Genomic DNA, 15058 nt, shown 5'->3' on the forward strand with positions numbered 1-15058 from the left:
TCCTGAACTCTCAGTTAAACTCTAACCTCTGTCCCATTGCCAAACCGTGGCATCCTTATGTCTGTTTTACAAATATTTCAATGGCAAGTGCTCTAACTCAAAGCACGAGTACCTCCTCAACAACAACACTCTCAACAAACCCGACAAGCAGCAAAATCCCACCCTAATACTGTAGAGATCGCTAGATGCCGTAAAACCTAATCAAGTAGCCCTTTCCCACGGACTCACTTTGGAATTTCCTTCCGGGCCTCTGCTTCCCTGACTGTACTGACATGCAGAAATTCATCTCGCTGCCAACTCCTTAAATAGTATCCCTGCAAATCTGGTCCCAAATAGTAACCCCTCTCAACTAAGTGGCCCAATGCCTTGTTTGGGGTAAAATCACAATTGAAAAATTAAAAAAAAAAAGATTTTTTTTTTTTAATAGCAGCATGCTTGTTTTATTTCTGGCAAAATAAAATTAAGTTAGAATGATAATAATTTGTATATGAAAAAATTAAATTACTGACGTGATTTAAAAATTTTTTTTTACATGAATATTAGTTCAAACACTGGTGAAGCATAATTTTTTCCGTCACTTTTGACGTGGATGTACATGTAAATAAATAAATGGTTAATAATAATTTCTTGTAATTCATAAGTTTGTGTATTTTGAGTGAAATGAGAGTTATCTGCCCCTTTTTAAGAAGAGCGACTTTCTTCACCGGAGAACGAAGTTGTTTATAAACGGAAAAGGCGGTGCCACGAATTTTGGTAAGTTTTACGAAGTTATATTTTTTCCTCCACTTCATATATATATAATTGATAAGAAAACTAAGCATACTAATAATTAGGTAATTTAGTTCACTTTTAAGAATTACTCCATTAATAGTACGTAAGTAATACGCCTTAAAAAGATTGGGGTTATGATAGGATTTAAAAATTAAAGTAAAAGTTGACTGTTAAAAAATGAAGTTGTCTATTAACATTATTTAATAAAATTTGAAGTTTTTAATTTCTTAAAACTTAATTAAAATCTGACTTGGTTAAGTTTTGTGAATAACGTAAAATTATTTTTGCTTCCATTTAAGAGATTTATTTTTTACTAACCTTTTGCAATGGCTTATTCGGACTACTATTCTCAAATTTGAAATTATATTCATTTCAGCCTTCAGATGCCCCCCCCCCCCAATTAAAAAAAACTTGGTAATTGTGGCCTGGTGCAGTGGTGCACGTGTAACAATAACCACCAGCAATAATATAAACAAATACATTGCTTAATATCTGGAAAACTACTTAATTGCGGAAAATTTAAATGCGATATTCGTTTAGAGTATAGCCGAAAACCTTAAAGTCGATATTTTAATGAATAATGTCAAGGTGGAAACAAAATAAAAATTTACAAAAAATACGAACGTCTTTTTTCTTTTTTTTTTTTCCTTAAAATGCGTAAATACTTGTAGTAAATACATTCCGAACGTTAAATTGAAATTAAAACAAAAATAGTCGATTAATCATCACAGCAGAAGTTAAAAATACAAATCAGCCCCCGCCTCCTCGATTTCAGTATCGTAAAAACTAGTAGCTGGCCCCAAATTTAAATATGATATTCGTTCTCAGCACACACAACTACCCCCAGAAACAACTTTCCAAAGGTAGATTTTATGTTGGTCTACCAGGCCAGAATTACCAAAAACTTTTTATCCGACCCTGCGAACCTGTATAGAATTTCGAACTGAACCTTTTATTTCATGATTGATCTTATTTTACCGACTATAACCTGGCAAAAGTTTAAGTAGCTTTTACCTTATTTTTAGTAATTCTCGCCTGTAGTAAAGATTGAACCTCCAACCCTCAGAATACACGTTTTTACAAATTTTTTTTATGTTTATACTTTCAAGTCTTAACATAAAATTTGGTGCATATTTAGCATTATACTTATTTAAAAATTTAAAAAACTGCAGAAAAAAATTTTAGGATCTACATACTTGTCATGGAACAAAACTATCATATTCCAAAAATCACACGTGTTTGGGTAGTAATTTTTCTATTTGGTTATTAAACCAAAATATTTAGTTCTCAAAGGTCAAATAAAGATAAATTTGTCTGTAGAGCCAAGGATGTATATATATATATATATATATGAGAAAGATAAAAAAAAAGAACAATCCAAGTCACATGTCCATCAATGTTTCGTCTTTATTATAAAACTTTGTGGTTAGAAACATTGATGGACATGTGACTTGGTTTGTTCCTTTTTTTATCTCTCTATCTCTTCGGAATGCTATTTCCATTATTCTCATCACACACACACACACACACACACACACACACGCATGTCAGTGGATAATTATATTTTAAAAGCAATATATATATGTCACTCTCATATGGGGGTATCAAATTGGTTAAAGGGAAAATTATTCTCAACTCGCATTTAGGTAAAAAATGCACTTTCGTAAATAATTGAATTCATTCAAAATATATCGCAAAAACAAATAAAATATATATATATATATATATATATATCTTGTGCTTCCTTTTTTAAAATTAAATATGTTTTTAACTCTTTTTCAAGACGTCTTTTAACATATTTTATTAATCATTTGTTCATATATATATATATATATATATATATATATACATTCTAAGATTTTATTTATATATCTTTATTGCAGATTTTGTCATGAATTAACAAGTGCTGAACAGGTGTTGTTTTTCGTGGTGTGAACTATTTAATATTGTAATCATTCCCAACTTTTTCAAAATGAATAGGCGTGGCCAAACTGGTGGCTCAGCGCATTATCATCGCCTTACAAAAAGCAATGATGGCTTTGTCGACATGCAGGTAAAGATTGACGTTTTTATCATTCTGTTTATTGAATAATTTTTCTTTTTTTAAACAAAATGTCTGTGCTTGGATGCATTCATAATAATACCAATGTGCAATTCTAAAATATTGCATTGCTCCTCTTGAATTGAAAACCATGTTTAATTTCAGAAGAGTTTCCGATGCGTAGCTATTCTGTACAAGTCCTGGAAATGAAGAATTTTTTGTGGGTAGCTGTTCTGTACAGGTCCTGTACTTTATAATTTTGCAGGCAAAGATTAAAAAATCCTTCTGGTGTTAACATGAAAAAATTATGTGCTGGAATGCTAAAAGATTCAATTTTTTTATGGAGCAATTCTAGTTTCTGATTGGTTGCTAGCAGAACGTGGCTCCATTTGATTTGTCAGTTTCTATCATTAGTGTCTATAAATAGAATGTTCCAACTTTCAGTGATCATACTCTCATATCAAAAATATTGCAACAGCTCCCATTTCAGAGTTATGTGAGGTTATGGAAAGCAGGTGACTGATGTAATACAGAAGCAAACAGAAATAATTCTGTTCATGGTTTCATATTTCGTTGTGCTGAGCAGAAGATACCTCTGGGTATAATGGTCAGAACAATCGCTCCGTATGGGTACTGCTCGGACAGAAAGAAACTGCAACCTACTGTTTGTAGAACTGCAAAGAAAGCTATGACAATACATCAAATACTTTATTCGAGCAACATCATAAATAGGATTCTGAATCAGAACATCTTGCTCGGTAAGGATTACCATGATAGACTGGTGGCACTTGATCATCATTAAACTACTCTCCGATAACTAGCAAAGAATAACAAAAGATTGTGGGTAGAAGAAGCAGAGAATGACGGTGAGAAACATATGTTGGTAGTCTGAACATCTGAGCAACATCAAAAATGATGAGCAACAATGGATTCTTTGCAAATCTTTGCGTTTTTCTTGCTTTTATCCTACATGACATCATATCTGTGGACTGTTCTTCACATATCATTCTCAGTCTTAGCTCCTTCATACTTCACGTGCCAAATTTCCCTCTGGTGTCGGGTCACACCAAAATACACTCCGTGAACCTTTTCTGTTTCACATTCAACAAATAAAATTTCTGTTTCACATTCAACAAGTTATATATATCTTGGCAAAATCATCCCATGAAACAGCAACTTTATGCTAACCTACCTGCCATATCTATTACAATCATGGAGTGACGTCTATGATTTACTGGTCACTGCCAGAGGAACGAGCAAGAGCTGGTGAGAAATGTATTGTTGTGGACTCGACGGCATAGGATGAGCAAGATCCACATACATCCTGCAAATTGCACACAACGCCAACTGTGATCCTGAAGATCTGAGGCAGATGATGGAAGATCGATCTGAAGAGAGTCACAGTAGTCTGGGCAAGGAGCTCAACCAGATAGACTCACCAAGATTGTTTGTAATCACACTCGTTCACCTGTGCTATAATCTATAGTAGCTCCTGCATGCATCCGTTATCCAACAAAAATACCAGACCCCAAAATACTTGAAAGCAATACAAAACATGTCATAAAAAGTATGTAAAAATCATGAAGACAAAAAATATTTTTATATTAGAATTTAAATTTGTAAGTTTAAGAAGCCAGTACAATGCAATTTTTTTTTTTTTTTTAATTAACATTCGTTTGTTTCAAATCAACTTAATTTTGATGATATACGTCATTGTCAGACATCAAATCAGTTTTTTTTTTCCTTTTCCTTTTTCATTGTACAGTGTCACTAGGAAAGTGAAGTTTATGTGATCTTCAACAATGATTATTTATTAAAAAAATGTTATAATCAAGAGTTACGTGTGACTTGTCTGAAATAGTAACTTTTAAAAATTATTTATCTATCAAACCTGTATATGCAGTGTGATGTATAGAAGCGAGAGTAGAGGACATGTTGGCAGTTTGTACATTTGGTAGTTTGTGAAAGAATGATAGTAATGCTTTAAGGATCACATCCGTCAAACAAGATGGCTACCTGATGTTGGGTTTTATGTTAAAGCAAAAACTGAGTGAAACTGAAGCAAAATTGAAGTATAAAAATATTTTGAAAAGGTGCATGGCGAGAAATGATATGAGAATGATACAATGACTGTGTAATGTGAACATTAAAGACAGGCTGAGATCTGATGATTTTGGGAGAAGATTTAATCTGGATAGTGTAAAATCGACCTAGGTTTGATGATATACATCATCGTCAGACATCAAATAAGTTTATGCTTTTTCCTTTTCCATTGTACAGTGTCGCTAAAAAAGTGAAGTTCATGTAATCTTCAACAGCAACCCCCCCCCTCAATATTATAATCAGGAGTTATGATGTGTGACTTGCCTGAAATAGTGACTTTTTTAAAAATTATTTATCTATCAAACATGTGTATATAGTGTGATGTATAGAAGTAAGAGTTGAGGACATGCATTTCATGAAGAGAAATGATATGAGAATGATACAATGCATGTGTAATGTGAGAATTAGATCTGATGATCTTGGAGGAAAATTAAATCTGGATAGTTTAAGGAGAGGTATGCATAACAGGAGACTTTGTTGGTTTGGTCACATTGAAAGTATAGCTGAACGATTTTGGATTAGTTGATGTACAAAAGTTGAAGTGGCAGAATCCGTTAGTAGTTTGTAAAAGAACGGTAATAATTCTTAAAGATCACGTTCGTCAAACAAGATGGCCACCTGATGTTGGGCTTTATGTTAAAACAAAAACTGAGTGAAACTAATGGAATTGAATTAAAGTTAAAAAATATTTTGAAAATATAATTCGTTCAGTTTTCAAAAGAGAAAAAATTTCCTTCTCAAGTTTGTGAAATAAAGCTGGTTTCGTATTTCGTTTCAGTTTTACTCGGTTTTCATTTTTGCTTTCCGCAAACAAGAGCACAAAAAAAAGAAAGGAAGGGGAAAAAAGTAAGAAAAAAAAAAGCAAGACCGTCAGTCATACGCAACAACAGTCCCCAAGGATTCCTATACAACCGTCTCCAAGGATTCTCGTCCCCATTTATAATCGATACTTATCGCTCTCCCAACAGCACGTTTCTGCCTTCTTTTCCAATCGACCACATCTGGCCTCTTGCCACCAATGTCGCACCGCACAATCTGAACGTCAGCAATACAAAATTCTTTTCAAGAGAGGATATTCACAACTCTTTTCTTTCTGCCTCCCCAGGGAATTTTTTTCCCAGCTTGTATATCCTTCTATCTAGAAAAAAAAAGGAATAGACAGGAAAAAAAAATAGCTTCTCCCATCATGCCCTGCCTTCCCAAGATGCCCTTCGTGTATATAAATGAGCTAACCATCCTTTTCTTCTTCTTTCCCAAAGAGCGATGCAGATAGGCCTGGTACGTTTTATTTTTGTTTGTTTTTTTTCTAACCATATACCCCACACTGTTATCCCCACAGCCAGCCTCCTTTTATTTAGCTGACTGGCAAGATTTAGCACATGAGCTGCAAAACTTTATTACTTTTCGAGGTTGCCCATTTATAAAAGCTGTGGGCACTGCCATCTTGGTTCTTTTCTCCTTCGCTCTGACAGCTCGACTCCACATGATGCACCATATACGCGCGGATGCTTTAATAGTGGGTCACAATTTTCCCTACATGTACTTGTTGGGATTTGGTGGAGATTGCTGCGTGGAACAGTTACATTTGATTATCATGCTTGGTTGAGCTGTCTACTGGTAGAGTTAATAATGCCAGTCAAGTTGGAACTGTTTAGTAGAATTAGCATAATTTATCTACGCGAGTTCTGAATCCTTGCTTAAAAAAAAAAATCTGTGGTTCTTTTTTTTTTTTCCAATCAGAAAATTTTAACTTTTTTCAAAAATTAATAATTTGTAATAAAAATTTGTTGATATTGTGAAACAAAAACAAAAAACCTACTTAATTACAAATACATATATAAAACTACATGAATAAAATGCAGAACAATAGAATTAAATAATACAATTAAAAAAAAAAACAACTTTTTTTTTTTTTTTTTTTTTTTTTTTTTTGCAATAGCAACACATTTATTCATATTTTATTTCAATTATTAGTCAATTTGATAATAATAAATTATCAACTACTTTAGCATTTATTAATATTAAAAAAGTATTTATTTATTTTTTTTTTCATCAACTGCTTCGGCATTTTTCATTTTTAGTTCCGGGACTATGCTCCTGTGGAGATAAGGTCTTTTTTTTTTTTTTTTACTTGAAATTGTTTCATTGTTCGATCGATTATTTTAGCGTCTCAAATTATCTTTTGCAAAAAATAATCATCACAAACTCTGTTAGTATCCTCTTGTTTGGGTTAAAAATAAGTTTTAACTCCTATTTTGGTTTGCTGTGTCTGTTTTGACAGCATATCAAGCTATTTTAATTTATTTAATGCCAAAACTTCATTTAACGTACCTCTTCCATATCATATAGTTTGCACGTTGGCCATGGTGACAAAGTAACTTTATCCATGAAACTCTATCATTTATATTAATGTTTGTGTGATTGCTTGAGATTCTATTTGTTTGAATCATTTGACATCTTTCTCCATCTGCCTTTTACTTGCTTACCATCAGTTGAAATGTGTGTACATATGTTTACACAACTGAGGTGTGGTATTCATGCCCTCTCTTTCTCCTAATATTACAGTATAAGCGAATGCAAAATATATTATAAAATAATTTAGGACGTAGAAAAGTCATCAAAGTTTTATTACTAATTTGCTTATAAGCTACTCTGGTTAGCTTTATAAAGTAGAAGTAATGCACTTTTTATATCTTAAGATGCTTAGCTTTGGATGCTTTAAAAGTAACCAGCCTTTTTTTCCTATTGGATGACATCCTCCAGGTAGGAAGAGAAAAAAATAGATTTTTATCATTAATGCTCTTTGAAGTGTTGCCATAGACATTGATACTATGTGCTTCAGACTTTTGTCCATCAATGACTACTTTTTATAAACCTTTTCGAGAGAAAGGATTTAACTCTTGAAAAGACATTTCCAGATATGTCATAGTTAATTAGCTTATGAAGCAAACCTTTGTGCTAAACATTATCAGTAGCCTTTGATATGTCAAAAGCTACTACTCAAAAGATGAAGCCATTGTTAGTAAATTCACTGATCCTTTGTGATATTACAGTTGGTACATCTGCAGTGGATGCAAGAATAATCTATATTGCAAGACATTAAATATATATATATTTTTTTTGCTGAAATGGTTGATGACTTGATTCATCACAGATTAAAAAAACTCACTTATGACACACAAGAGAATAATTTGTCTATACAAAGATGCAGAAGACCAAACTTTAGTATTTTTGAATACTGGGCAGACTTATGAAGTTTTTAGAGATGATGGCAAGAATTTCTCCTTTAAGCAATGATTGAACAGTTTTGTGAGGATAGGAATTTGTTTTGGTTAAAATTTTTTTGGTATTTGTCCAATACAAACTTATCTCTCTTTGTTTCGAAAAGAAAAAAAAATATTTTTGAAAAATTAGTCTGCAACTCTGTCTTTGTCCATTACAAACTTGTGTTCCTTTCACTGGAACAAAATATTAAATTTAAAAAAATCACAACAGCATAGTCACAAAATAAGAAACACAAAACAAATTGCAGGTAAATACATTCCCAGGTGACATTGGGTGGGTACAATTAATAACAACGAATCCAATTAAATTAAAGTTTTTAATTTATATTTTCTCCTTTAAATTTTTTTTTTTTATTTTTATTAAATAAACTCTGTGTATATCTATCCATCTAACACTTATCGTTGGCTAGGTTTTGATCTTGAAGTAGTATATTATTTAGCCCCTTACATAAAGTAGTTTCATGCCTTGTCTGGAGCGATTTCTATTAAAACAAGTTTTTTTAATTAAATGTTCATATTTTCTTTTATTGTTTTATTTTCAATTTTTGAAAATTGAATAGAATATTATTTTTGTATAATACACCAGTTATAAATAAGATCACTATGAATCAATATTTTTGTCAGTACACCAATGTGTCGACCTACATCATGTACCACATCTGTTACTAATAAAAATGATTAATAAATTGTATTTTTTTTACTTTCACCTTTTTTTATTTTATTTTTTTTATTTTTTTTAGAGTTAAACAAGAGTTATTTCCCTTGTTCTATGTATCTTAACCAATGCATTATGCATGCTGATCTAGAAGTCTTGGCTGGATTCATTAGTACCATGCGATTGGATAAATGGTCTATTAGTTTCTCTCTTCAAGGGTAAAGGAACAAAATCTGATTGTAATCACCACCATGACATAACGTTTCTTGAATCAGCAGGGAATGTGCTGACAAAGAGTCTTGTTGGATAGGCTCATCATAAGCATCTGTCTGAGACGCAATGCGATTTCACTCAGGTAGAGGCACTGTGGATATGATATTTACAGTAAGACAGTTGCAGGAAAATTTATTGAACAACAGATACCATTTTATCAAGTATTTGTGGACCATACAAAGGTGTTTGACACCATAAACAGAGAGGCCTTCTGAATAATTTCTTGGGAAAATTGAATGTCCTCCTACTTTTGTCAAGATTTTTCAAAAACTCTACAATAACTTCCTGCCGCCTTTGCCTTTGGCAGTCGATACTTTTAGTATGAAAAATAAGAAATATTGTAGATTAAAATCCTATATTAAATCTCCCCCCCCCTTTCACCAAAATGAGATTCTACTTTTTTAGGCGATTAAGAGTGTACACTAAAAAATTTTGCAGAAAAAAAAAAAAACAAAACAAAAAAAAATTGAATTTAACATAAAATGATCTCACATTTCTAGACCATTCTAGTATTTTAGGGTAGTTAACCCAACTTTTTTTGCCATGGGAGATAATTTCTATGCATTTAAAAAAAAATTTTTTTTTCTGACCAGAGTTTACTTTTTTAGATTAGGTGTGGTCTTATTACACTTCTTTTTATGGAAGGGGGCTTGCCATTTGGACTTAGCATCAGTAATAGGTTTAAGGTAGTTTTTTAGAGGGTGCCATTCAGACTTTAGGGTTAGGGCTAGATTAAAGAAAGAGTTACTTTTGGGGAGGGCTTACCACTTGAACCTAGACTTAGTGGTAGACACTCCTTCCCAAAGAATGCATAGAATTCATCTTGTAGCAAAAAAAAAATTGTTTTAAAAATGTGCATTGGTTAACAGCTGTAATAAGCTAGAATGGTCCAGAAAAAGGTGATCATTTTATGTTAAGTTTCATATGTGCAAGGAATATATGGTGAGGAAGTTCATGGCAGCGATGGGCATACCCTCTGATTGGAAAATTCATGTTGATTCCGTTTTTTTTTTTTTTCATTGACCTATCACATTGTTAATAAAATAAACAAATAAAATGGAATATATATTCATTGAGATATATAATGGTGAAATTCAAAATGAATAAATGATAGTATTTTATAAAATTAAAAAAAAATTTTCTTTTTCTGGGTTAAAATTTTTATCGGTGTTATTTTAATCCCTCAATTTTATAAGAAACTAGCAGGGGGGCACCTAGCGTTACCCAGTCATAAAATATGCTTAAACATGATATTTTAATTTAATAATTGATAGAGAATTGACTATAATAATATATACAGCATCTGTATAAATTAAAATATGTATGTATGTAGTAGTAATTTCAAAAGTTAAAAAATTACCTAGAATCGAAACCAAAACTGGCAATGCTCCAGCCCGAGTTAACGTTTGAGCTTTTGGCAGTTGGATAAGAAATAGCTAAAAATGAACTAATCTTAATGTGTGCATATATATATATATATATATATATATATATATGCATGCAAGAGAACAAGTCGACCTATGCTTGCCAAGTTCCAATTTCTTGGTTTTTATTTTACCTCTTAGCAGCTAATTGTACTGGATAAAGATCCATAAAAAATGGTCCACAAAAATGCAATCATTTGACCCACCTAGCACTGCTCTGCGATTTTTCGTCTCTGGGGAGTTGCAATTTGAAAACATGGAGACAGACAGATATAGTATGTTTTATATATTATTAGATTGATTAGATTTAACTTGCTAAAGAAAACTATTTGGAGCAAGTTCAACCTAATTTTTAAAAGATAATGATCAAGTATAGAAAAATCAGTGATGTATATCACATAAAAAAATGTCATATTCCAGAAATCATGTAAATTAATCAAGTTTTTTTTTTTTTTAACTAAGAAAATAACATTTTATAAGGAAGCAAAAATGTTCCGTCTTCATTCACCATAGTTAATAAATAGAGAGGCAATTCAAACTACTGAAACCAAAATCAGCCTTGTAATGGCTACGATTTATTATTAAAATTGCCAATAATTATTTAAAAAAAAAAAAAGGAATTTTTATATATATAAAAAAAGAGTTGATCAATGTACGTAACTTTTGGAATATGACATTTTTGTTCCATGACGGGTATGTATGTCAAAGATTTTTCTGTATTTTTTTCATTAATTATGTTGAACTATGGATTTGCACCAACAAATCTTTATAATTCCAATGTCAGAAGTGTTAAAAGTTAAACTTTTTTTTTTACATGGAAGTCACCACTTATCAAGGCCCGGAAGCCACTCGGGGATAAGGGTTATTGCGTGTACAGTAATCAATGGGATAATAATATCAATAATATCATAGTAATTGTTAGTAATGGAGATTTGATAAAGTGTCTTACTTAAGGGGGAAGTTTATCAGGAATTTGTTTATGTTGGACTTGAAAACATCCAAGTTGTATTCAGGTGGAAAACAGGCAAATGGAAGAGAATTCCACAGGCGTGCACTTCTAAGAAAGAAGCTTTGTTCATGGAATCTTCGTTTTGATTTAGGCACAGATAAAGAATGGGGAAAATTATTGACAGTGGTTTCAGCTAGACGGGTGTTTTTCGTGAAATATCGGCGAGCGGGGACCAGAGATTGGAGCTCAGATGAGCACTTGCCATGGAAATAACGATAAAACAAAGACAGGCTCGCAACGTCTCTTCTGTGGGAGAGAGGTTGCAGGGAAGAGAAAAAGGCATCCCCCACTAAACCACAAAGTCTATTTTGTACTCTGTCAAGGCAGGATAGGCTGTTTTTAGCAGCTCCTGCCCAGATGTAGCAACAGTACTCCATCTTTGGACATACTTGGCTTTTATATAGATAGAGAATTGCATCCGCAGTGAGATATCTTCTGGAGCGGTAGAAGGATCCTACCATTTTTCCAGCGACCTTGGCAACAGACTTGATGTATGCATTCCATTTCAGGTCGGAGTAAAGGTCAATCCCAGAAGCTTATCAAAACATGGAGCCTCCCCTAGAGGAGAGCCATCCATTTCAATTGATGTCAGATGGGGATCAGAGCGTTGATGATATAAAGATAGGAGCTTGGTTTTGGATGAATTAAAAGTAACCAGCCACCTCTTCCCCCACTGTACCATGCGCTCAAGATCAGAGAAGAGAGAACTTTGTCATTTACAGCCTTTGATGTGTTGCCATAGATGGTCGTATCATCAGCATAGACATCAACGAATGATGTAAGTATGTGTTTTGGGAGATTATTGATGTAGATCAGGAAGAGAGTTGGGCTCAGGATGGACCCCTGAGGGACTTCAGCATTAATACAGTGGGTCTCTGATTTCTACCCATCAACCACTACTCTTATGAGCCTATCGGAAAGAAATGATTTAATGACTGAGAAAACATTTCCAGTTATACCATAGCTGGAAATATTTTGAAGTAGGCCTTTATGCTGTACCTTATTGAAGGCCTTTGATATGTCAAGAGCAATTGCCCTAGAAAGGAAACCTTTGTCGAGAGATTTGCTAATCCTATGACATATAACTGTTAGTACATCTGCTGTAGACCTGGCAGAACGGAAACCATATTGCATGTCACTAGGAAGGTTATTTCTGCTGAGATGGTTGACTACTTCTTTATTTAATATGGATTCCAGCAACTTACTCATGACATACAGGAGACTTATTGGTCTGTACTGAGAGGGAGATGACTTATCACCTGAATTCTTAAATACAGAGCATACTGATGAGGTTTTCCAGGGTGTTGGGAAGCACTTCTCCTTAAGACAACACTTAAGCAGTTTTGTAAGTATGGGGGCAAGTTCTGGTTGAAGCTTTTTCAACACTATAATTGGAATGCCGTCAGGGCCAGTTGCTTTACTGGAATCAAGGTTCTTGATTAGCTTGGCGACCTCATGCACAGATATTTGTATGTTGCATAGCGTGTTGTCTGTTATAAAAACGGGGAGTTGATGGCCTTCGTCGCATAGGGTAGAATTAGCTACAAAGTTCTTGGCAAATAGTTTGGCCTTGTCTTATGCTGACGAGATGACCTCAAGTCCATTGATGATGGTTGGGATAGAACGCACGCTTCTGTTCAGGATTCTGTTTGCTATTTGCCAAAACTGGTGGGAACCAAGCCGCTGCTCAGCTACTTTGGATTTAATAGACTGAGATATAGCTGTCTTGCATTTTTTATTACTCTTTTACAGTGGTTGCTGGCAGTCCTGAAAGCAGCTTTAGTCTCAGTACATCTATTACGTTGGTAGCTATGGAAAAAGTGATTTCTGTGTGTGATGGCAGCAGCACATTCTGGGGAGAACCATGGCTGGCTGTTGGGTTTTGTTGGAATTTTTTGGATGGTATGAATCGGTGTATGTCTACAATTAACCGTTCGGTCAGGTCTGATACTATAGAGAACACATCCTTTTTAAACATGGAATGCAGAGGTAAATCAGATATAAATGTATGGAAGCTATCCCAGTCAGCCATAGAGTATCGATATACAGTATGGTGGAGAGGTACATCTGAAGACTTATTACATTTCATTTTTATCTTAACTGATACAACGGAGTGGTTGGAAGATCTCAGAGGAGATAGAATGGAACATGAACACAGCTCAGGGAAAGTTGTGAGAAAAAGGTCTTGAAGGCTTGCATATTGACCAGTAGTATCGGGCACACATGTGGGTTTGTGAACAATCTGAGTGAGGTCATAGGCAATGGCGAAATCATGATAACCTAATGCAGTTGTATTCCTCCTTTTATTTCTAATGTTGATTCTTGTACCCTCTCCCCTACAATCGTTAACACCTTCTCTATTAGTTTCCATCTCTGGTTCCTTTTTAAAGGATACTACATGGTTTCTATATCTTTCCTTAAACACGCATTCCGTGACCCCAAGATATATCTTCCTAATACTGTCAGTCTTAATCTCGCATTTATACACTATTTCTGAGGTTAGGCATTTCCTATCCAATGGACAATTGCCAGGTATTCTGCAATTATTTTTCTGTCTAAGACACTTTCATTCGATGCAAACTCGTTATTATTCCTTATTTTGCTGATTTTCCTATTGTTGGAGCTTATTATAGTGTTAGTTAAGTTGCTTGATGTCGAGAAAGATAATTTTATCAGGTTTCTATTTATTATTTTGCTTAATCTATTCTCTGGAGGGAAGTTTTTATCAATTATTCTGTAGACTTCCCTAGGTATATTATTTTTGATATGCTTGCTGAATGGCAGATTGAACCAAACCTGTCTCTTGCGTCTATTTTTCTTATTTATGGTACCCCCTCGTCCTTACCTGTTCTGCTGTTATTATTACTCCCTCCGTTCCCATTCTTTTGATCGTTATTAACGTATCCCTTATTGATCTTCGGTTTCTTTCTAGCTCTCGTTTCCATGTTATACGAAATTGTGCAGTTAGGTTTGTTGTTCTTACTATTATTGGTCCTCTTGTACTCTACTCAAACGCCATAATGCTTGAAATTGCCCAACCGGTATTGAAACAATTGTAACTTACAATGAAATACACTTTTTGTTGCTACCAATTCCTTTTTTGAAGTCTTAGTTTTGTTAATACATTATATATATATATATATATATATATATATATATATATATATATATATATATATGGTGAAATGATAAGTGTCACTGTAAAGAAAACAACACTACAGCTTTCTTTTAAAACTTCTAATAAAAAAAATCAATTCAGGTAACTTTATTATGTAGTAGTGCTGACATATGCCTTTTTCACAAGCGCTGGCGGGAGTTTGGGATGAATCTCGGCGGATGACGGCAATCAGGCGGGAGTTTGGTTAGCATTGCAAGTTGATTTTTTTCTTTTTAGATAATTATTATTTTATCAACTTTTATGAAAAGAGCTATGTAAAAGATGCTTAAAACCGTTTGAATTATGCAAATACCATCAGTAGTTCAAAAGTTATGAGAATT

General features: G+C 33.5%; 1 protein-coding gene across 1 annotated transcript in view; it reads left to right on the plus strand.

The window, feature by feature from the left end:
* The first annotated feature begins 629 nt into the window (after positions 1-629).
* Positions 630-15058, plus strand: part of LOC145245725 (transmembrane protein 230-like) — a 78055-nt gene continuing 63626 nt past the window's right edge. Inside the window, exons 1-2 of the mRNA XM_080107267.1 lie at positions 630-753; positions 2655-2824. Coding sequence (XP_079963393.1) covers positions 2744-2824 — 81 coding nt within the window. The 5' untranslated portion in view covers positions 630-753; positions 2655-2743. The remainder of the gene's footprint in view (positions 754-2654; positions 2825-15058) is intronic.

This window comes from Euprymna scolopes, chromosome 23 (assembly GCF_053919585.1).
Source record: "Euprymna scolopes isolate OS-2025 chromosome 23, ASM5391958v1, whole genome shotgun sequence".
In the NCBI taxonomy this organism is placed as follows: domain Eukaryota; kingdom Metazoa; phylum Mollusca; class Cephalopoda; order Sepiida; family Sepiolidae; genus Euprymna; species Euprymna scolopes.